Genomic DNA, 23,409 nt, shown 5'->3' with positions numbered 1-23,409 from the left:
CTATCTTCAAAACATAACACTGCGATTAAAAATGGAATAACTGGTTCCAAATTATCTATGTGGGCATACAGTCAGTTGCAGGGAAAACTGACGTAATTTGGAAGCAAGTAACTGGGGAGTTAATTTATTGAAGACTAAGATTCCTCCCCCCCCACCGCCTTTTTTATTGTTGAGGTTCACATGATATGGCCATATGTGGTACTATACCAGTAATAAGCTGAACAATCAATGTGAGTTGTTTTTCCTCTTGAACATTCTGCTGAATTAAATATTCTGAAGCTTGGAAATAACTGGCTTAGTGAAGCACTTTTCCTTCAGAGTGTTCTCTGTGTCCGGCCTCACTCCACTTACACATACTGTGTGATTTAAAATATCCAACATACAACAGTTCTCTGTGTCCGGCCTCACTCCACTTACACATACTGTGTGATTTAAAATATCCAACATACTTCAGTTAAAATTTAATTATTGGTACCCTGGCATTCAGTTATGAAGTTGGTGTTAAGTGATACTGGCTTTTGTGTTCACTGTCACCTAGTCTGAACACAAAAACTTTGTACATTACAGCCTAAATTAAATGATCACAGATAACGTGGCCAGAGATGCCTATTTTGTCCAAACTGAGGGAGGTGGGAGGGGAAATTCAGATCCAAACTTAAAGCCAATAGGAAAAGAAGGGATTAACACTCATTGGACTCTTGTTGATTCTAGAAACTGAATGATCGGACTCCATAGTTCTAGTCCAGTCAAATGCCTACTGCAATTTAATGGTCAGCAATTTTAATGGTTGCTTGTTACAGTGATGGAAAAAGCCCAGTCCTCTGCATGTTTACTTGGCAGACAGACTGATTTTGATGAGATTTACTCTGAAGTAAACCTAACTTTATCCATTGGTTAGAAATAGCAACTCTAAACATTCTCTTCCTTTTCCTTTCTTTTCAAAATGATGTACCAGAAGCCCGGCTCTGAGAAGATGTATTTGTCTGGATATGGTGTGGAACTTGCAATAAAGAGTACAGAATACAAAGCGGTGGATGACTCTCAGACTAAAGGTGCATTTTTTCCCCTGTGTGTGGTGTTATTGGATACATTATTATCACAAAATATTTGGCAGTGTCTAGAATGTTGAAGGCAGTAATGTTCTGCATGGCCCCATTGAAGTTAATGGAATATGTCTTATTGGGTCAGTAATTCACTCAGTATTTGTTTTCTTGACACACACTGTTGGTTGTGATTGCATTTTGTGGGATATGGCAAAAGTAGCCACAGGCACTGAGAATCAATACAGAAATGTACATTTGTAATTTTTTTTGTAGATGGAAGCCTTTGTGGAATGGAAAAGACCTATTTTCTAACACTGCACACCAAACATGATCTTCCTCCTTTGTCATCTGTTTAAGGACTGTCTAATTTCTCCTCTCAACCCCCCCCCCCATTTTAGGAAGTATAAGTTAGGTTATTTTGATAGGAAAAATGTATCATTGTAATAACTTCTGGAAATCAAACATATTATCACTTTGTATATGTGTCATGTTTAGCTACAAGTAATGAAACAGGGAGAGAAGATAATGAGGAAAATGAGGTCCAGGGATTTCTCTTTGACACATTGAAGTGAGTTAATTTCAATCATAATTCAACACTTGCGTGCTTGGTTTTATAAAGTTGCATTCTAATGCTTTAAAAGAAATCCTTGGGATGGGGGGAGGATCAGCTTTTGAAACTAGACCTGTTTTATGAAATTAATTTGAATGAGTACCATATCTACAAATGCCATGAAATAAGGAATACAGTTGCTGTTTCTTACCTTTTGATCATTTTACAAATGTTTAAGATGAAGCTTCTGTTAAAGTACTGTATGGCAATAAATAGATTTTTCCAGTTTGTTTTTCAAAATCCACTTTTAGAATTTCTACAATCTGATGACATTCTGCCTAATGAAGTGCCAATGCAGCAGTGTTGCTGCATTCCAGGCTAGGACTGCACCAGTGCACCTTGGGGCTCAAGGGCATATTTTTGAGTGGCACGGGCAAGGAAGGAGAGATTGTTGATTTCCTTGTATGCGCTGGTGCAGCCTTAGTCTGGAACGCAATGTTGGTGCTTCCTTAGGCAGCATGTCAGCCTTTATATTTGATCATAGCTAGATTGCTTTCATAAATGCAGCCTTTATTTTCAATAAACATAAAAAGATGATGAGACGGTTCGGATGATATCGGTCCCAGCTGGTATTTATTGCATGGGTGGTGGAGGGGGCGAACAGTTCTTCTGAACCACCACTCATCACGTAACCCAAATACTAGTTTAAACTAGTATTTGGCTGGGTTGTAAAGCAACAGTTCAGAACAGCCATCACACACACACACAAACACACACACACACACACACACACACACACACACACACACACACACACTCACTCTAAAGAAATGCACCAGGAGGATGTCAGGATATCTGGGGAAGACTTCAGAACAGACCTGTTTGTGGCATCTCCCTTCTTCGTTCCATGGGCCAGTTTGTGGGGGTGGGGAAATTATTGTTCAAATAACTGTTCAAAGTGTGTAGTTTAAAAGAGCCTTGAGCACAAAGAGGCTTTATGCAGACTAACCCTAACCCTTCATGAAACTCCTCGTCCTTGTGTGCTCACACTGTTGTGCAAGAGGACTAGGAGTCTAGAGCACCCCCTGTGCTCCAGAAGCATTTAGTAAGATTGGAAACCCAATGCTGACCCTTCACAATGTCTTTCTGATCTTACAAAGTGCTTCTGGAACACAGGGAGTGCTCTGGACTCCTAGCCCCCTTGCACAACAGTGTGAGCACTAGAGGACGGGGAGTTTCATGAAGGGTGCTGCTGCATGGCCTTACACCCTGCTTACACATGCGCTATGTTAGGATGTTGGCCACTGCTGTTAACTCAAGATTGAAAAGCTCCCCAAATATCTCAAGTCTGGCCTCTCCTAGGGAAAGGTAGTTGTTCAACTGCTGAACTGCCTCTAAGGATACCTCTGAAGTTTCTCACTGTATGACTTGTCACACAAGTCGTAAAATTAAAGGAATGCTATGTTGCAATTGGCAGTCTCTGATAGTATGAGGGGGTTTTTAAGTGTAGAAGTCTATAGTAACAACAAGAGGGAGTCCTGTGGAATCTAAGAGGACTGGTGTGGGCATAACATTACTGACCGGCTGAGTATAGTCAGGAAAGTGGGAATATGCTGCAAGCTCACTTTCTCTCTCCTGTTACATGACTCCCCCCGCCTTCTGCCCCGCCTCACCACCTTACCTTCCATGGGTTGCTTAACCATGGTGTAGGGTCTCTCTGTGTGTATCTGCATAAGTTGTACTATCCACAGTTAATGGTGACTGAAATTCCCCTCATTGCATGCTTCAAATTTTGGGTTTAGAATTCTGGTTATGAGGGACCATTTGTGTGTTCTGAGACCTTTTGAATTGTGACTTACTACAAGTGCTATGTAACGTTGTCTGTTTTTCAATCCAGTCAGAACTATCCTGACCTCAAAGACAATTTGAAAGAGTTGAGAAAATACTTGATTGAAAGCACTGATGATACCGAGCCTTTGAAAGTCTGGGAATTACAAGGTATTCATCTTTATACTGTATCATAGTGTAAACTGCGAAATCTGATGTGGAAGTCAGTGCCAATAATATTGAAGTCTCCGTAATAGCTGCAATTCTTGTATGTGGAAGGGTTTTCTGCTCTCTGAAAGGGAAGTGCTACTCAGAGAAATATTTCTATGTATAGAGAAAAATATTCACAGAAAAATATTTCTATGCATACAGAGCTTTTTTATCTCTCATAAAAACAAAAACAAAATAGGAAGCCCTTGCTCACATAGGTTCTAGATTGGTAATTTTGTATTTGAATTCATCATGGTTTTCTTTGTGACATTGCTCAAGAAGTTTATATAGGTAAAGTTGTGCCGTCAAGTCGGTGTCAACTCCTGGCGACCCCAGAGCCCTGTGGTTTTCTTTGGTAGAATGCCGGAGGGGTTTACCCTTGCCATCTCCCACGCAGTATGAGATGATGCCTTTCAGCATCTTCCTGTATTGCTGCTGCCCAATATATCCCATAGTCTGGGAAACATATCAGCGGGGATTTGAACCAGCAGCCTCTTGCTCCCTAGGCAAGTTACTGCCCCACTGCATACCAGATCTCTATTTTTAGAGAATCTGTTTTCAGGTGTTCTTTCAGTAACAATGGGAATTTGCTTGCTTACCACACTGAAAGCCTTAAGGGATGTTCTAGATGTTAGGCCTAGTTACTCTTACCTTCCTTTTTCATACTAGGCCTGTTATGTCAGCACATGGAGCCAAGATTAAACCTTGGTTTTGCTTATTGTCTCTCAGTCTCAGGAGCATGCACTTCTTCTCTTCTCCCTCCACTCCCCTCCCCTGCCCATCTGCGTGTCAAAAGAGTTCTTTTTCCAGTTGTGGTTAGAAACAAGCCAGGATTGGTTGTGACATCTGAACCAACTCTTTCTGGCTTATTCTAACTAAAGCACTTGAATAAATGGCAATTGGAAGCTAACTTCAAACCTTGTGTTCAGTGATTTATTCCAAGAACTTGGCTCAAAATAAGCTATGATTGGTGCCATCGTTGCAACGGATCCTTGTTTTCAACCACAGCTAGAAGTAGAATTCTCCCAATTTGCTTTTGGGGGTGGGGCTGATGCTTGTGAGCCTGAGCCAAGGTTTAATCTTGGTTCAGCATGACTTCTGAACCAATCCAATGTATATGTAATAGTCTGAGTGAATAGAGCATCATGGTCAACAGACTGAGCTGTGAAGAGAGCTGATCTTGTGGTAGCAAGCATGACTTGTCCCCTTAGCTAAGCAGGGTCTGCCCTGGTTGCATATGAAAGGGAGACTAGAAGTGTGAGCACTGTAAGATATTCCCCTCAGGGGATGGAGCCGCTCTGGGAAGAGCATTTAGGTTCCAAGTTCCTTCCATGGCGTCTCTAAGATAGGGCTAAGAGAGATTCCTGCCTGTAACCTTGGAGAAGCCACTTCCAGTCTGTATAGACAATACTGAGCAAGATGGGCCTATGATCTGACTCAGTATATGGCAGTTTCCTATTTTCCTAATCAAGACTTCCCTGGTTCAAATCTCTCATATGCCATGAATTCAGTAGATGGCCCTAGGTTTCCCTCTCAACCTCAGATGCAATGTAGGGATAACAACACTGGCTTGCCTTACAAGATTGTTGCGTTATCTTTACATAGTTCTTGCATGGGAAGTGCTTTCCACACTCAAAAAGTGCTGGGCAAATGCTGAATGTTGTTGTAAGCCTACTCATGTCTTAACCTAATGAAGTCTGAGTTTTCCAGCCACCTTTCCCGCATCTAACTGCTGCTGGTGGAGATGGGGAAGAAGGGGGAGTTGAGCTAGTTTTTTCAGCAGCAGCCATGTTTTTATCATAACTCCCAATTAGACTCTAAAGTGACCTATGGTTGGATCTCTGTGCTTTTCTTATGGTTCGGGATATGTCCAGAAAGCAAATCTTAATATACGGTCAGACTAAAAACATATTATTCTGACAATGAGGCCAGGACAAAGCACTGAGAATTGCCAATTATTCTTCTTTGATTATTTTTTTAGCTTTAGTAAAATTTTAGATTTTACTGGTATACTACAGTATCAGGTGGGAAAAAATGCTCTCTCAGCTCTTCAGAGAGGATGAGGAAAGAAAATATGTGAACTCTTAATATATTGATGACCTACAGGAGGATATTCTGTGGCTGAAATCACTATAGTACCATTTATCTTCACCGTTTCTATTAATGTGGCACAGGAGTAGGCCATGAAGTGTTATCATTGTAAAATAAAAGTCATAATACTACTTAAAAAGCTATTTTGTCACATCTGTGATATGTTGAGGCTGAGGGAAATTGACCGTGAAGCTTGCAGAAGATTAGGCCTTTTTCATAATACTGTGAAGGTTGTATGATGTGATGCCTTTCTCCCTTCCAACATTATTAACTGTTTCTGACATGCTTTATATTCCATACAAGAGATATTTTTTGACTAAAAAGTGGGAAACAAGGAAGCGGGTGTATTGAACAAGCCCAAACTTATTGGCCTCTCTGGTTGATCGTAATCAACCGAAGTGCCATTGTTTCCCGTGATTAACTTGATCTGGACTGGGGTACACAGCCTTGTGCCATTCATGACTTCTAAACCTACATTCTGTTGGATGAGTTTATAAACTTCCTGGAGTCTATGTGAAATAGAATTAAAAACCATACATACTTCTCAAGGATTTATTAAAACTTTTTTGTATTTGAGGGTAACTATAATATTATGGCTGTGTGGACTTGGGTTTTTTTTTAAAGCTATAAAGGAAATCTGAATTTTGTGCTAAGAAAAGCTGAATTCTGCAACCTATATATGAAAAGTAAATATGGATTTTTGCTTAACTGGTCCATTTGTGCCATTTTACTATAGATAGATAGATAGATAGATTGATCTATTCATGGGAAACTATACAGGACACAGAAGCTTTTCCTCAATCCCTGGAAAACCTGTTCAGGCACCCTGCTAGCTTTCAAGATTCCAGCAGCATTTGCCCACACAACTTCAAGCATATTTTAACCATCATGTGCTTCTCTGAGGAAAGGCAGGATGCCTCCTTGTTTTAAGGAGGCAATTGTTAGAATTGATTGATTGATTGATCGATTACGTGCCGTCAAGTTGGTGTCGACTCTTAGCAACCACATAGATAGATTTTCTCCAGCATGATCTGTCTTCAGCTTGGCCTTTAAGGTCTCTCAGTAGTGCATTCATTTCTGTTGTAATCAAGTTCATCCACCTTGCTGCTGGTCGTCATCCTCTTCTCTTTTCTTCAACTTTTCCCAACATTATGGATTTCTCAAGGGAACTGGATCTTCTCATAATGTGTCCAAAGTATGCGAGTTTGAACCTGGACATTTGTGCCTCGAGTGAAAATTCTGGATTGATTTGTTCTTTGCTCCATTTGTTTGCTTTCCTGGCTGTCCATAGTATCCTCAAAAGTCTTCCCAGCACCAAAGTTCAAAAGTGTCAATACTTTTTCTATCTTGCTTCTTCAAAGTCCAACTTTCACATCCATAGAGTGTCACGGGGAAAACCATTGTCCAAACTATTCTAATCTTTGTAGATATAGACACATCATGGCATCTGAATATCCTTTCCAAGGCCTTCATTGCAACCCTACCAAGTGCTAGTCTGCGGTGTATTTCTTGACTGCTGGACCCTTTTCTGTTGATGGTTGATCCTAAAAGGCAGAAGCTATCCACCACTCCAATGTCTTCATTATTAGTTCTGATGCTGGTTTCTGTACCTATAGTCGTTAGTTTAGTCTTCTTTACATTTAGTCGCAGTCCCATCTTTTCACTGTGCTCCTTGACTTTCATTACTAGAGCTTACAGATCATCCACATTCTCAGCTATTAGAGTGGTGTCATCAGCATAAGAATCCTTCAGAATTAAGCAATTATAGACCAGTCTCTAATCTTCCTTGTCTGAGCATGTTGATTGAGAGTGTGGTGGACTCTCAGGTCCAGGCACACTTGGAGGAAATGGATTATATGGACCGATTTCAAACTGGCTTTTGTGTAGGCTTGCGGTGGAGACTGATGGGTGGTTTTCAACTGGGAATCAACAAAGGGAGTGTGGGTCCTTTTGGATATCTTGGAGGCTTACAGTACCTTCAATTATTGGTATCGTTCTGAATTGTCTTGAGGAGGTTGGGAATGCAAGGCACTGCTTTGCAGTGGTTCCACTCCTACCTCTCAGGCAGGTTCTAAATGGTGTTGCTTGGAGATTGGTGTTGCTCTTTAGAGCAAGAGCTTTTATATGGGGTACGCAGGACTCCATACTGTCTCCAAAACTTCTTAATATCGACATGAAACTGCTGGGAGAGATCATCAGGAAATTTGGTGCATGGAATTATCAGTATGCTGATGACACTTAGCTCTACAGTATTTCTTCACGTCAGCTTCATCAAGAAATGGCATAACTTCCCTAAATGCATGCCTGCAGGAAGTAAAAAAAAAAGGATAATGATGATGACAAACTGAGACTGAATACAAATAAGATGGAGGTACTTGTTGTGAGGGGATCAGAATTTAGGAGACCATTTAGATCAGGATTACACTCTACCAGAAAGAGCAAATACACATTTTGGAAGTACTTCTGAACTCAGACCTCTCTCTGCTATTTCAGATTCCTGGGTGTGCCTGCATAAACTGCTTGCTCTCAGTACATATGTACACAAAAGTACTTTCTTTCCCTGCTGCATGCCGGGTGCCCCTTTTCTCCCCACCGCACACATGACAGGGGCAATGGTGACGGCTGAGCAGCAGGGGCAGAGCAGCCTACCCTGTGCTGTTCCCTCAGGGAGTCTGCTGCTGCCGCCAATGCCACCACTGCATGGTGGGGAGAAAAGGAGCTCCCCACCACTGTTCCCTCTAAGGTCTGTGCACGCACACGTGCTCACAAGTTTTCTGATGTCCACTCAGTTAATTTCAGATGCCACTCAGGTTGAATTAGGAAGACCCCACTCTGAATGCATGTGCACACACAGTGCCTCGATACTGCTGCCCAGAACAAAACTAATGCAGCCCAGAAATGAAAAAAATTAGAGGGATCACAGCTCCCCACTTGCAGATAAAAAAGAAGGGGTGCTGTAGTGGGAGGGGTGCTGCAGGGGCGGCAGCAGCGGCTGTGGCTAAGTGGCAAGGGCAGGGCAGGCTACCCTGGGCTGCTGTGGCTGCTGCTGCTACCGCCATGTGCGGCGGGAAGAAGAGTATGGCTACCCCCGTATGGCAGGAAAAGGGGCACCACCGGGGGGAGGGGTGCACTACAGGGATACCACTTGGTTGCGGAGGCAGGTAGCCCGAACATGGGCTGCCTTTGCCCTGCCTACGCCACTGTACTTTTCTCCTGGATTTTGGGTTTGGATAGATTTTTCTTTCTTTCTTTCTGCTCCCCCAGTCATTCTTGGGAAGATTAACAAGATAAGTGGGTTAATTGCGCCTCCTCAGGCTGTCAATCTTCTGCAAGATCACCGAGTAAATCTGTTAAAAAGAAAAGCAAGGCTTTAATAAAAGTAACTCTATCTGTATGATCCCTCCATACATCTCAGAAGAAATGGGATATATTGAAGTATCCCAAAAAGCACCATAAAAAGTGGAACTTTTTAGCACACAGATAATGCGGGCTAAGCTCCAATGCGCAGGGGGAAATCCAAACTGTGTATGGAGGGCACCTTGATATCTTGCATGGATTTTAACATACCCCCCACCCCGCCCCGTATGAATTCAAATTCACTCTCCTTGTGGCGGAGTAAAGTAAAATTGCAGTCTGGGAAGGGCCCTGGTTATTACCTACAATGTCCTAAATGACTTGGACTGAGGATATTAAAGAGAACTCCTTCTTTGGCATGAGTTCCACACCTCTTCTCATCTCTCAGGAGGTCCATCTGCAGTTGTCACTGGCTTGTGGCTACTCAGGGTTGAGCCTTCTCTGCAACTGCCCCAAGGCTTTGGAATGTGCTCCTTGCTGGAACAAGAGCGTCAACCCCTGCTAACTGGGCAAAGAGGCACTTTTTTCACGTGGTGATTCTCTTTATTGAGCAGGGAGAGAGTAACTGGCCCTATCCACCCCCAGCACAGTACCTCCAGTGACTGTTGCTGGCATCTATCTTGTGTTTCTTTCTAGATTGTGAGCCCTTTGAGGTCAGGGAGCCTTGTTTGTTTGTTTGTTTGTTTGTTTATTATTTATCTCAGTAAAACTGCTTTGGAAACTTTTGTTGAAATGCAGTATATAAATATTTTGTTATTGTCATTGGTCATCCATGATAGCCTTAAAAAACAAAAACAAAAAAAACCCTCTCAAGATGTATCTATTGAACAAAGCTGTCAGTTAAATTTTTACCTGGTTTAAACTGTTTTTTAAATGTTTTAATTCTGAGTTTGTATGTAAACATGTCTTTTGGGCAGTATATACATGTGTAAAATTAAATAAATAATGAACCATAGGGGCTAGAAACTTGCTTTTAGAAAGCTGCAATTCTCAGGAAGCAGAATTCTGTGAAGGTTTTGTGCTCTTGTCAAACTGCAAGATATTCCAGACAAATAATGACATGTGGATAGGCTGTAAATAGGAATATGGAGAGAAGCAAGAATAGTTCACGCTAATACTTAAGCACAGTTTAGTGCGATTCAAGCTGCTCGATTGGAAACCAACCATGCTCCCTCCTTCCCTCTCCTATATTCCCTGTATAGCACTCACTATAGTTTGCTTTGACATACAAATCAACCAACTATTTCTAGTGCTTGCTTCCGAGTGCTAACTATTATTTGTTGATAGGAACATTATGGCAAACTGCGGTTAGTGCTAAATGGCAACTGGAAGGGTAAGCTGATCCAGGAGCAGTGGAAGGAGTGTGTAAGGCCATGGCTCATTCACAAGCTGGAGGATCATTCAAATAAAGTCTTTGAAACAATTCCAGGCAAAACAAGTTGGGAGCGCTCTCCTAACCCCATGTCTGTGATTGTCTGCCTAACTGTGGTTGCTTGCAGCCATGGCTGGCAGACTAAGGAGATCCTGTGTAGCTTCAGGGAGGGGAGGGAGGGGAGGGAGGGTCACCCTAACTCGCGTGGTGCATTATTGGGGCAACACAGGGCAATGCATCCTGGCCCCCCAGCCCTCCGGCAGCAGCTACCTGCAGCAGCCAGTAATTGTCTGGTTGGGCGATCCATCCATCAAAGACGACAGTGTTGATTGTCAGCGGGTAGGTAAGCTCTTTAGGGCTTCCTCCCTGCTCACCCCCTTTCCCTTTCTGACTGCTCTTAAGAAAGGGCTCTCTTTCTTGCAATCTGCTTTATGAAGAGATAATTGTTATTGCATACTCCTGTTTTTCTTTTAATGTAGAACAAACCCTTGTCAAAGTGTGCTACTCTTCATTTTGGGTCTGCCTTAGACACACACATTTTGAAGGCCTAGGACTGCTCAGCCCTTTTTGGGTGCCCCCTTCCCCCACCCCCACCAACTCTTATATGAGGAGTAGGTTTTCCCACATCAAAATCAAGTGGATGGTGGAAGCCTACTGTGAATCCCTTCCCCCTCTGGCTCTGGTAGAAGCTACGACAGCTTCATTTAATTTTGTAGATAACTTGACTTTCACTAATTTATGAAGTAGTATATAATACCTAGTCTTTAATGTAATGAATACCTTTTCTCATTTTCTGTGTAAAGCTGTTTTGCATCTCTTTCTTGCACTTGACACATTCCATTAAGATGCTGATTACACATTTCCCTTTTTACCAGGGAAAGCATTTCTTCAAAATATTCCTAGATAGGGTGTTTCCTAGACCCAGAAGCTATGACAGTTTTTTTCTGAGTCAAAGTGTGGGGCAATATAGGAAGCTGTGTCTTGAATAATGCCTTCCTTTTTTCTTTCCATTGTTTTTCTACTCCACCTCCTTTTGTATATTACGTTTCTGTCTTATTTCATTAATGTTAAATAAGGCTTGCTATTAACTAGGTTTTTGTATCCAGCTCTTGGGTTCTTCAGTGATCCTTTATTTTCTTACAGATATTAGTCTTCAAGCAGCTTCTCAAATTCTCTCCGTCCCTGCTTATACTGCATTAAAAGTAATGAAGGATATTGCACAGAATTTCCCAGTAAAGGCCAGGTACAATAACTCTGTTTACTTTTCATATATTCATTCATATTTAGATTTTGTTCACATGTTGTTTTATGTATGTATTTGAGTTGTTACCCTGTGTTTCCTCTGAGGAGCTCAGGATAGTGTACACAACTCTGTTCTCCATTTTATTCTCAAAACTCTGTGAGGCAGAACGAGTTTCTGTTCTGTCCTGTTTCTATAATCATGTACAGCATCCTAGAGCATGCCTGGAAGCCCCACACTGATGCACTGGGCGCCCAGCCTGCCAACCACAGAAGCAACCATCACACTTACTGCATTTGCTTCTTCAAACTAACTCCATAACAGTGAAGAATGCAGGGAGAGTAAAGCTTCCCAGTGCATCAGGACTTCTGGGCACACAGCATCTCCCTGTCCCCAACATCTGAACAGGGCTTTTCTGTATTTGAACCTGGGTCTCACCTGTTCAAATTCTAAACTGTACACTAGAGCAGCCTTACAAAAGAAATCCACACAAGTTACAGCCTGATTGCTGTTATGTCTGGCCTTAGAGAAAAACCGAACCAACTTTTGTGAAGCTCAGCAGACAAGAGGATTCAGTGTGTTCCCTGCTAACACAGAAAAGAGGCACCTTTTAAAAGTGGTGATTCTCTTTATTTCGCAAAGGGAGAGCAACTGGCCCTTTTCATCCCCAGCACAGCATTCCTCCAGTGGCTGTTGCTGGTGTTTATTTTATATTTCTTTTTTAGATTGTGAGCCCTTTGGGGACAGAGAACCATTTTATTTATTTATTCTATATCTATGTAAACTGCTTTGGGAGCTTCTGTTGAAAAGCGGTATATAAATATTTGTTGTATTCTTAAATCCAGATTTAAGAACAAAATAAATGTCTTTTAAATGGCTCTTAAATGGCTGCCTGGGGGCAAACTATCAAATTAGAGAACATGCCCCCAGACATTTAGATTGCAACAATAGGCAGATCTTTGCCATCTTTCTTTATACCAAGAGATTATTTGTAGTGGTAGAGATACTATGTCCTAAATGTTCATAGAACTGGTGTCATGTTGAGATTTTCTCCACAACCGGATATTGTCATTTTTACGACTGAGATCTTCTACATCAATTTTTTACATTACAAAGTGCTTTATAGTTTACTCTCACAACTACTCTCTGATCTAGCTTCACCACAAAAGCCAAATGTCTTTTCCTACTGTTCTGTCAGATAATAAGCTATTGCTCTAATCTGCCATGCCTTGAATCTCAAATACCTTTCTATGCTTGTTTGACATTACAAGGCACAGCTTGCTGCAGCTTTCCCACTATGGCGACAACATTTGAAAGAATAAGACAGCAATGAGAATGTTCCATTCGTGTGTTACAAAATACATTACCAGTCATTTCTGTCATCTTGCAAAAAAAAAAAAAAGAATTTGAATACTGCTTGCTTAAGAGAGAGTTGTGTGTGTGTGTGCGTGTGCACTTATGCTTCTGTGTTACAACTTAGAGTTAGATCAAAAATAGTCACTTAACCATCAGCAATGTGTGTTTGATATAGCTAGTGCTTCCAGAATCTAGGTGCGCTACTCAAAATATTTGCACTGTTGAGCAAAAGCTCAAGACCACCTAGACTGAGCCCACAGCAGCACAGGTGGATCCACGGTGAGCCCATATTATACATGTGAGCAGTGAGATCTACAATTTAGTCATTTACAAACTTTCTGCCAGGCTTCTACAAGCTTCTTGCGTGAGCCCAGTTATTTGGATCCTCTCTATTGTAAACATGCTCTCAGGAGCTGCAATGGGACATTTTATCATGTGTTTTCAGTCATGTGAATGTCCTTTACTTATTGCGGAAAAGGTGCAGTGTCTGTGGTAGAAACTCAGGAATTCAGTCGCATTTGGAGTCCTACTCTACTCCAGATCCTTTCTTTGAAAAATATGGGCTAAGTGAAATATTTGTGTTACCTCAAATATACCGTTGATAACAAACTCAAACAAATACAAAGTAAAACCCTTCCATTATAAAAGTGTCTTAAGCCAAATCCCATGTTACGGTTTTTCATTTGATATTAAAAGAATGCCATTGGGACTCTCCTGTAATATGGAAAATAAGTCAATCGCATAAAATGATATGACCAAATATTCTAGCAATAGAAGCCTTTCTTAAGTTGTTCTTGGATGTGTAAAACTTTAAGCTTGTAAACAACTTAGAGATCTTTGAGCAGTATAGCAATTTGAGCAGTATAGCAATGTAACAAATAAGTGAAATTTTGTTGTAACGAGTTCTTTATTTTTATCTGTTTTTATTTTTGTGAACCAGAGCCATCTGGGTGAGGCAGTATAAAAATCTAATAAATACATTAAAAAATAAAGGGGGCAAATGGAACTTACCAGCTAGCCACACCTCCTACACCAACATGTCCTTTGATCACACCCTCAGGATGGATCCATGTTCATAATCTTCCCTCTGCAGGCAGCATCAGGGGCGTAACGATAGGGGGGGCAGGGGGGGCACGTGCCCCGGGCGCCACCCCGGCGGGTCACGTGGGGGGCACCAAAAATGATGAACACAGAATGAACTGCGCAGGCGCGCCTGCGCAGTTGGGAAGCGACGCCGGGCCAGAAGGCAGGCTCGGCGTCGCTCTGCTTGAACTCCTCGGTGGGCGTTCCGCCGCCGCCGCGCCGCACACCTGCTGCACTTGATGGGTGACCCGCCGCCACCCACACCACCGCCACGCCGCCGCCGCTGCGCCACACGCCCGCGGCACTCGGCGGGCAACTCAGCGGGCAACCCGCTGCTGCCGAATCGCCGCCACCGCGATCTGCCGCCTGGGGGTGCCGCCACGCCCTCACAGGTATGTGGAGGCCGCCGGCAGGGCGCCATTTCAGGGCTGGCCAGAGCTTGCCCTGGGTGCCGTTTCCCCCCGATACGCCACTGGACAGCATTGAATGTAGGGACATCCAGGGAGCACAGGCAGGAAGCATATCAATCAAGGGGGGGGTGCCTAGCTTTTTGCTCCCCTAACCCATTGGTCCATCATGGAGGGCTAACATGTGAAAAGGGCTAGAATATCTCACTTTCCCAACTGTTGTATTGAAATCTAGCCAACTAATGGCTTGCTGAAGAGCAGTTATAACATTTTTGAATATATTGTATACTAATAAAGCTGGCTTGCCGTTTGCAAGCACTCCTCCTGCACCACAAAATGACCATGCACTCTCCCCTCACTCATTGCTAGTTGGTGTGCAGAAGAGTGCACATCAACTCCAGCACTTAAAGCTTTCTTATGTTTTTCAATTTCTTAAGCAATTTTTGTGGAAATCTGACATGGATTGAAATACAGTGAACTGAAAAAATATAGCTTGTTCATTGCTTCACATTTCAGTGGGAATCTGGACTTTCTGTCTATGAAACGTATGTGAGAAAACTGCCAAATTTTGTTGGAAGGTATCATTTCCAAATGGTCAAGTTTTCCAATATTTTCCAGAAAAAATATTCAAGTTTATAGTGGGTCCTGGGACAAAAGGTGAATGTGCCTCCTGCAGGCCCCTGCCGCCTTCACTCCTCACCATATATTTTCTGCAGAAGAGCAAGCTGTGGCCCAATCTGTGCCAGCTCCCAGGGGCCCAGAGACATTTGTTCAATTATAGCTACTTGATTGAGCCCCTTGCTCAATTATTGCTACCCCTCTGCTTATTAGAGGGGGACACACATGTAAACAAGGTGAGCTCAAAGAAGTCTGTACTTCAGAAAATAGACTAAAAATTCAGGGCCTTATGAAGACCTGAACAAATATAGTGGAGGTTTAAACAGCACAAATGCAACTGTAACAGCTAAGTACAAAATTAGAATTGAGGAGCTTCAGCAAATCAACAGAAATGAGAACCAATCAAATGCCCCCCAAATGTTTGCCTCAAAGCCTAATAAAGAAATCAACCCAGGGATGAGCTTGGGCTCAATAGCCGCATATTGTTCAAGTACATAAGTTCCATACCGATAAAGTGCTTACTATTTGATAACACCAGTTTTATTCTAGAGCCTGACCAATTTTGAAGAGGTTGGATTAGGCAGCAAATTATACTAGATCTTTATCTGAAAGATAGTTTGAAAAAATAGAAGTTTTGTCATCTCTGGTGCAAGCTGAATCTTTATAGGTTTCTAATAGCTTACTAAGATTTACAGGAGACCCTTGCTATCTGTGGATTCACCATCCGCAGATTCGCATATCTGTGGTCAGGAAATTGACACCCAACCTCAGCATACACAGAAAAAACTGAGTGGGAGGGTTAAACTCATGTCAGTCAATTTATTTATTTCAGTCATAGACCAGTTCAATAAGATAAAAACAAATAAAAAATAAGATAAAAACAGCAATAAAAGTTCATTACACCATGTGAGTCTGCATTTGACATATTATATATTAGCCACCGTATATACAACATCAGAATTTGGATTGGTAAGCAAGTAATTTAAATAAAATTCATCTTGATGACCAGGGAAATTATTCAAAAGCAGGGCTATTAATTTACATCTGACTTCTCTATAATAATCGCAATACAACAGGACATGAGCGATTGTTTCAATGTGGCCAGATCCACATGGACACACTCTAGATACACTTGACATGCCTGCGAATCTTTCAAATAGGACCGCTGTAGGTAGAGCATTTAGTCGGGTGAGGGTAAGGGCTCGCCTGAACTTTGGTATCAAGTCACTACTTAAATATGGAGCTGGCTTTAGCTCAATATTCTGACTACCAAGATATATACCGCTCGGTAAATTTGCCTGTCCCATTTGCAGCTCTATATCCTGTATACGCTGTATAATCAAGCGCTTAGCTCGATCAAATCCTAATCTGGTTACCTCCATTGAGGAGAATCCATATGCTGATAATTTCCCCATGATTCCTAATTCCCAATTACATTTAAAGGAATCCTCCAGGATAAGGTATACCAACCCAACCTTTGTAAATACAAGCTTTAGCCAGAAAAGTATAATAGCTTTCCAATAACATGATTCGATTGTGGTCAGTCCCACCTCTCTTCTAATAACAGAATTTGAGACACACCTTAGAAGTTGCAGTATACTTCTTATAAATTTAGTTTGCAAAGATTTAATCAGGGCAAAATTAGTAAAAGTACCTAACTGTGAACCATACATTATTTGCGGAAGACTTTAGCAGCAAATAGTTTTAATGCAACAGGTATATACCTAGCTCCACATGAGAAGTGAAATGACTTGATTAAGTTAATTGAGGTTTGAGCACTCTGGATAATATGTTTTTGGTGTACATTCCGAGAGCCAGATGCATGGAAAACCACTCCCACGTATTTATAAGATTTTACTTGTTTTATTTATTTATTTATTTATTTATTTATTTATTTATTTATTTATTTACCGCCCTTCCAGAAATGGCTCAGGGCGGTTTACAATTAAAAGAATGGATTTAGTTTCCATTCATATGCCAAGGTGGCGCCGTGGTAAAACTGCTGCCCTGTAACCAGAAGGTTACAAGTTCGATCCTGACCAGGGGCTCAAGGTTGACTCAGCCTTCCATCCTTCCGAGGTCGGTAAAATGAGTACCCAGAATGTTGGGGGCAATATGCTAAATCATTGTAAACCGCTTAGAGAGCTCCGGCTATAAAGCGGTATATAAATGTAAGTGCTATTGCTGTTGCTAAGTGTAAATCTTAGGCCTCTTGGCAAAGACTAATACCTTAGTCTTCTGGCAATTTACCTCAATCAGCTCTCTGGTGCAGTATACACTTAACTGTGCACTATACACTGTATAGTTTTCTAATAATTTGTTCACATGCCCATAATTTTCATTATTTACGGATTAAGATTTATTCCCTCTCAATGGGTATGGGGAGAAACAATTACTTAGTGTTGTCTGAATTTTATTTCTTCAGATCCCTGACCAGAGTGCTGGTAAACCTGCAAATGCGAAAAGAAATAAAGGAAAACCAAAAGGTTGGCTTATGTTATTTTTATTGTGCAAAATGAATAATTGATTTTACTGTTGTGGGAGATATATAATAATACAGCTTCTTTTTAAAAATTGATCATTTCTAAATGTTTACTTTTTTTTCTCCTCAAAATCAGAGATTTGCTAATCAGCTCTCCTGTCCTGCTCATTATACTCTTCTTCTCCTAAAATAATGCACAGCACCGCCTGATTTGCCAAGCTGCTGAGCAACTATAGTTCTAGCTAAAGTGAATGCTGAAAATCAGGCCATTAATGTTCAAATGATGCCTTCAGGGACTGAGCTGTAAGCCTGAAGTAAGCAGCTTTAAGTGACCTCTGAAGTTGAACATAAATCAGAGCAACACTCAAATGCCCACATACAGGGCAATTTATACATTTCTCTGTTGGAAACGTATGAAGGTTATGCTTTTGAGCTCTTGTGCCTTATGCATAAATCGTTAAGAGAGTCTGTGCTCTTTAGTATATGTTTTAACTGTGCTTTGAAGCACTAGCCTTTAACTTGTATTAACCCCTAGTCTCCAGTAATGATTCAATAGGATTGACCCATAGTCTGTCTGTTTGTTTATTTGTTAGCGCTGCTTCATGTAGGACTCATTTTCTTATGTGATCTATATACTTGAAGAATGTACAATACATATGTCACTGTTCTTCCCTCCCCCTCTATTATATGTTTGATTTGCTACTCGCATCACTATAAAAATGCTTAGAGAACTTGCTAGAAAGCCAGTGAGTCTGTTCACATGATCAGAGATCCCTGGGTAAGAGAGAGTTAACCCAGGGATTCCTGGTTCTCTGGGGATCCAGGAGCCTTCCCAACCCAGCTATCCTGAACCTGGGTAACCCAGATTTTCTGCCCAGGTTAAAAGTGAGGTAGAAGGACAACCAAGCCTGTCCTACTTCTTCTGTGGCCATCTGTGTGTGCATTCTGCAATAAAGGCATCTCTAGGGGCCATGTTTATCAAAGAGTTCTGGGTTTGCAGGGCCAGGCAGAGCTGAGTTGCTGCAGTATTGAGGATTGCCTCTCCACTGCTCGCATGATGCTTTGTGGGATAGTGGAGGACCCAGCTTGGGTTTTGTTCCCTCCTGGAGCATGCATCAACTCGATCGTTGGGTATGTTAACTCAACCAGGAGTTCGGGTCATCTGGGAGGCATAGGTAGGAGCGTGCCTCCCTACAAATCCACATGGATGTGAGAACAGTCTCTGTATGTGTGGATGTACTTTTAAAAAAAAATTATACTTCTTCCTCAGAATAAGAGGGTTTGAAGTGTACTCCAGAATGGTTAAGGACCTTTGTTCAGCTAGGAAGCTGAAGTTTGGGTAGTCAAAGATACCCTGAAAAGTCTTAAAGCAGGGATTTTGTAATACCTTCAGTCAGAATTCAGGCCATGACACACACTGGCGCAGTAGCCTATATTGTGAAGTATTAAACCATAGATGGAAAGTTGGCTTGTACATGTTTAAGTCATCCTCTTGGTGAGAGTGGACAGCTGAAAATCTAAGTAACAAAACTGAATGAGTCATATGCTTATTAACAATCCTTATGTTTGGAGGAAGAAAGATTTCTGATGAGCGCTCGGACCATTCTCTGTGACTACATAATGCAGACTGTATTTAACAGCATGTGTGTATATAATATGTAAAGTCGATTGAGTTTCACTACCAGTATGTAGAAATTGATCAATGATTTCTACAAATAAAAAGCTGAAATTAGTCCAACATGCCTCATGTTAGGAGCTTGAAAACCATCCAGCCTTGAAGCCACTGTGTCATAAATGCCTGACCATTATAGCTTTCCTCCCACATATGGCTAGCCCAAGTCATGTTGGTTTCTAAAGCCAAAAATCCACAATGCCCCCTTCCCCACAGAAATACACCTGGAGCAAAATCCACTAGGAAGTTTCTCTACACAAGCCTAACTGAAATGACAAAGATGTAAGAAACGTTATGACAAAATGACAAAAATGACAAAAATGTAAGAAACGTTACATTTTGCACGTTAGCTTGCAAAAGATAATGTGTCAGTGGGTTGCTCACATGCATGCATCAGCTCTGTCTCCCACTCTGCTGTCCTTAATAGTGTCCAAAATCATTCTAAATTTTTTCTCTTCTGTATGGTTGCAATTATTGACTTCCTTCATTTTAAATACTCTTTCAGTCTTAAGCTATACATTTCCTCAGAATTCCAAAAATTGACATCGCTCCTTGTAGCAAAAGAATGTGACCAAGCCTGCAATTCTCAACTCTCATATGGGAAAGATTCAGTGGGCCTTAGTATTTTCTGAGAAAAAATACCTCACATTAGGCTTCCATTCTCATTTTGTAGGTGCTCAAAAGCAGTTCTGAACTTCATGCCCATGAAAACCTCTATTTAAAGAGCATTCTGTTTTTCATGCTTTCCTGACACTTTTACATGGTTGATCTAAAACAAATACTATTTTTGTTAAAGCCCTGGAGTTATTTTTTTCTTCAAGCGATTTGATCTTCTTAATAGGCATCTTTTAGTGAATTCCTTTTTAAGTTTCCCTTTTTTTGCCTTACTGCAGATTACTCATTTTTATTAGACTGCAGCAGCTGCACAAACGCAGTGCAAAATGGTATCAAGTGCTGGTAGTTAAAGAGCTCTTAAAATAGATTTGAATGTGTTTTGATGTCAGTCACTCTTTCTTTTTGGAAAATCCTTGAGCCCCCCAGTGTTGCGTCCAAACTAAGGTCTGAGCAGAAAACATCTAATATGTTTGATTAAATTGCATTGCCGAAGTGGAAGTGGGGGGTGTATTTAGAAAGACTTGCTTAATTAGATGAACTTGCTACATAGGGGATCAAAACATAACTTTGAAGAGTAGTGTTGAAACACAGTGTCAGTTCTCTGAATACAGATAATGTAATGTAGTGATTAATTGGGGTTTAAATTAAACCTGATCACGTACCATTACATTTGTCTCTGAAGACCATGTGAAAAGAGGGTTTGGGTGAACATGAGCACAATGCGGGTGGGGGAGAAATCCTTTTGTCTGAGTAAAAGTATGGCAGCTATTCAGACATCAGTCGTACAGCAGAAAAAAATTGCCATACACATTTTTCAGCTACAGGATATTCGTCTGGCAGCGGGAGAGCCATGATGTCAAGCTGTGCAGAACTGAAAGATTCCCCTCTAAGATAATGAAAGTTGAATAGAAAATGTAATACAGGAAAGAGGCTAAAGGCTATTAAGGACTGAAAAGTAGAGTATATGATGATTAGATGCAGCAGTCAGAATGGCATTCAAGGGTAAGCGGCCATGTAACAGAAACTGTAGGTGTTTAAGCCTAAATAACATTTTAAGTTATGAGCATATCTGTAGCCTTTCTTTGGGCTAGGTGGCTAACCCAGTTTAAACACCTAACCTTGTGTGGTCCTTGGATAGCACTTGTACTAGGCACAATGAAAACTTGTTAGATCATCCCTTTATAATATGAAAAGCAGTACAGTCTTTAATTTTATTTGCTCTCGCTGTGCCATCTGGAATAGGCTATATTATAACTATTTTATGGATGGAGAATAGACAAAGAGAGGGTGGTTTGCTCAAGGCCACCACTGAGTATACAGTGGAGCAACACAGGATTCAAAGGCTGAATTCAGTACACTGATGCTAGGCTATACTCTGTTGTTGTCCCTGCACATGCATAGGCTAGGCCAGATTAAAATCTGATCAGATTAGCTAGGCCAACTGCTCAGCCCTAAGGTTGGCAATGTATACTCTGATTATTCCTTCTAAGGAAATCTGTAATACTTGCAGCAGTACACAGACTGCACCAATTGACTTTTTAGGTCCCAGGCATAGTCTGATGATACTCCAAAGCAGCAACCTGGAGGCAGACCTGTCAAACCAGTTTAAAGCATGCCTTTTGGGTGGTTTTATGTGTGTGTGTTTTCTATGAATTGTGAATGCATGAGGAAGAGTGATGTGACTGAATAGCTAGCATCAAGAATATTTTGTAAAATAGGGTAATGTCTTATATTTAAGAGTCAAACTAGATATGGCCATAATCATCTCATTTGCCTTTGTGTGTTCACTTTTTAACTGCAAATAGTAGCTGTAGCAGGAGAATGGGACTGATCAGGATTGGGACTGTGGCGGGGGTGGTGTAATTCTTTTATCCTGTGCAGTAGAATTGTGGGTGTTCCAGAAAATTTTGAATTGGGAAAATTTCCCTATGAAATTCCCTCCTCGTTTGCATAAAACATCCATTAATATCTTTCTCAAATGAATTATTATACAAATTGCACTGATGCTTTAAAGAGATTGTGATCTGATTTGGCATGCTATTTGGTCTATTTATACAGTATTAAAAAACACTTCCACCATTTTTACCTTCACTGTATCTCATTAAGTGTTTCAATAGCTAAGCAGAAATTCTGATGGAAAAATTAAATATGTGAAAATTTCCCACATCTCTGCTGTGCGGTGATTGGTGCCAATGGCAGCTTTCTTCCTGAGGCAAATAGCAATCATGGGTGGGGGGCATTTCCATCATGATGTGGTGCAGGGGGAAGGTTTAATATTCCCTCCCTACATGTTGTGCTCCTAATCATGATCCACCCCTCTGCATGGCTGCTATTTAAAGTTTTAAAAATTAACATACGCGGACCAATGACATGGTCAGAGACGTGAGTTTGGGGCAGTACATAAATATGTTAAATAATATAAATGATTTGCATCACATCTAGTTTGGCCCTAAGCAGAATTAAAGAGCTGAGTTTTATGCTTCCCAAATTCACGAGATAGTGTTCAAATAGAGTTCAGGTTTGACATATTTGGATGTTAATAAGATTCTTCTTTAAACTGTTTTGCTAAAGTCAAGATAAGCTTCCCAACTCTCCTTTCTAGCATTTACAAGAAACTTTGGAACTTAAGCCTGGTGAAGCACGTTTGTTCCTAAATGGTCTTCAAATAGACTTGGATTTCCATGATCCATTTAGGTAAAGTATTGGTTTATGCAGCTTGCTTTTTCTATATGTACTTGTTTAAAGGGATCTGTGGTCCTGATAAGTGGCTCAGCTAGACTATGGTTAGCTATATCTTAGCTATTGATACTGATAATTGGTAATATTGGTAAATGTTTATACTAGTAATTCTGTGATTGGTTTGACAAACGATATTTTCTTTTATTTCTGCGGGAAAAATACGATTGAAAGGAGAGAGAAAAATTTGCTTAGTAAATAACCAGAAGCATATATTGTTTCAACTATTGTCGTCATTACAATGCAAACAGAAGGGAGAGGTTACCTGTTAGAGAAAGGTTTTGCACTGGGTTGAATATAGGTGTTCTCATGAAGAAGAGGTCTTATTGCCTCGAAACACATTGGGACTTGTTTCTATAAATAAACAGTTCTGTACCATTCTTTCTCTACTCTGCTGTGACAGTACAGACAGAACTGGCAAGAATCCCGTCAGGGTCTAGAATCTGCTCCTAGCAACCCTTTGCCACTTTAGCTCTCTGGAGCCAAGTCCTTCAAATCACTTTGCCTGCTCACTTCCTACCTGTACTGTGCAGTCCCTCGATATCCAATCTCTGTTTGTACTTCTGACCCAGCACTTCTTTCTTGTTAGCTGCTCTGCCTTGAACCAGTCTTCACCAGCCATTGTATCCCCAGGTCCTTGATTTGTAGAGCTCCTGCACCCCACTTCTTTTAGCCACCCTGTCACTTGACCTGTGTGTGTGTGTGTGTCTATGCCCAGAGCATTTAGTGTTTTCTCAGAACCTGCTCTGACCT

The 23,409-nt window shown here is 41.2% G+C and overlaps 1 protein-coding gene across 5 annotated transcripts in view; it reads left to right on the top strand.

Annotated features, from left to right (window-relative positions):
* UGGT2 (UDP-glucose glycoprotein glucosyltransferase 2) overlaps positions 1-23,409 on the top strand; it is a 130,776-nt gene that overhangs the window by 22,669 nt on the left and 84,698 nt on the right. For all 5 annotated transcript variants that reach the window (XR_008319566.1, XM_053310132.1, XM_053310134.1 and 2 more), the window contains 6 exons: positions 956-1,052; positions 1,539-1,611; positions 3,491-3,591; positions 11,591-11,690; positions 17,577-17,637; positions 22,523-22,614. Coding sequence is in view for 4 of the 5 variants with exons in the window: in XM_053310132.1 (XP_053166107.1) it covers positions 956-1,052; positions 1,539-1,611; positions 3,491-3,591; positions 11,591-11,690; positions 17,577-17,637; positions 22,523-22,614 (524 nt within the window). In the remaining variant the exon portion in view is untranslated. The remainder of the gene's footprint in view (positions 1-955; positions 1,053-1,538; positions 1,612-3,490; positions 3,592-11,590; positions 11,691-17,576; positions 17,638-22,522; positions 22,615-23,409) is intronic.

This window comes from Hemicordylus capensis, chromosome 3 (assembly GCF_027244095.1).
Source record: "Hemicordylus capensis ecotype Gifberg chromosome 3, rHemCap1.1.pri, whole genome shotgun sequence".
Classification (NCBI taxonomy): domain Eukaryota; kingdom Metazoa; phylum Chordata; class Lepidosauria; order Squamata; family Cordylidae; genus Hemicordylus; species Hemicordylus capensis.
This window is presented reverse-complemented; position numbering and strand designations above follow the sequence as displayed.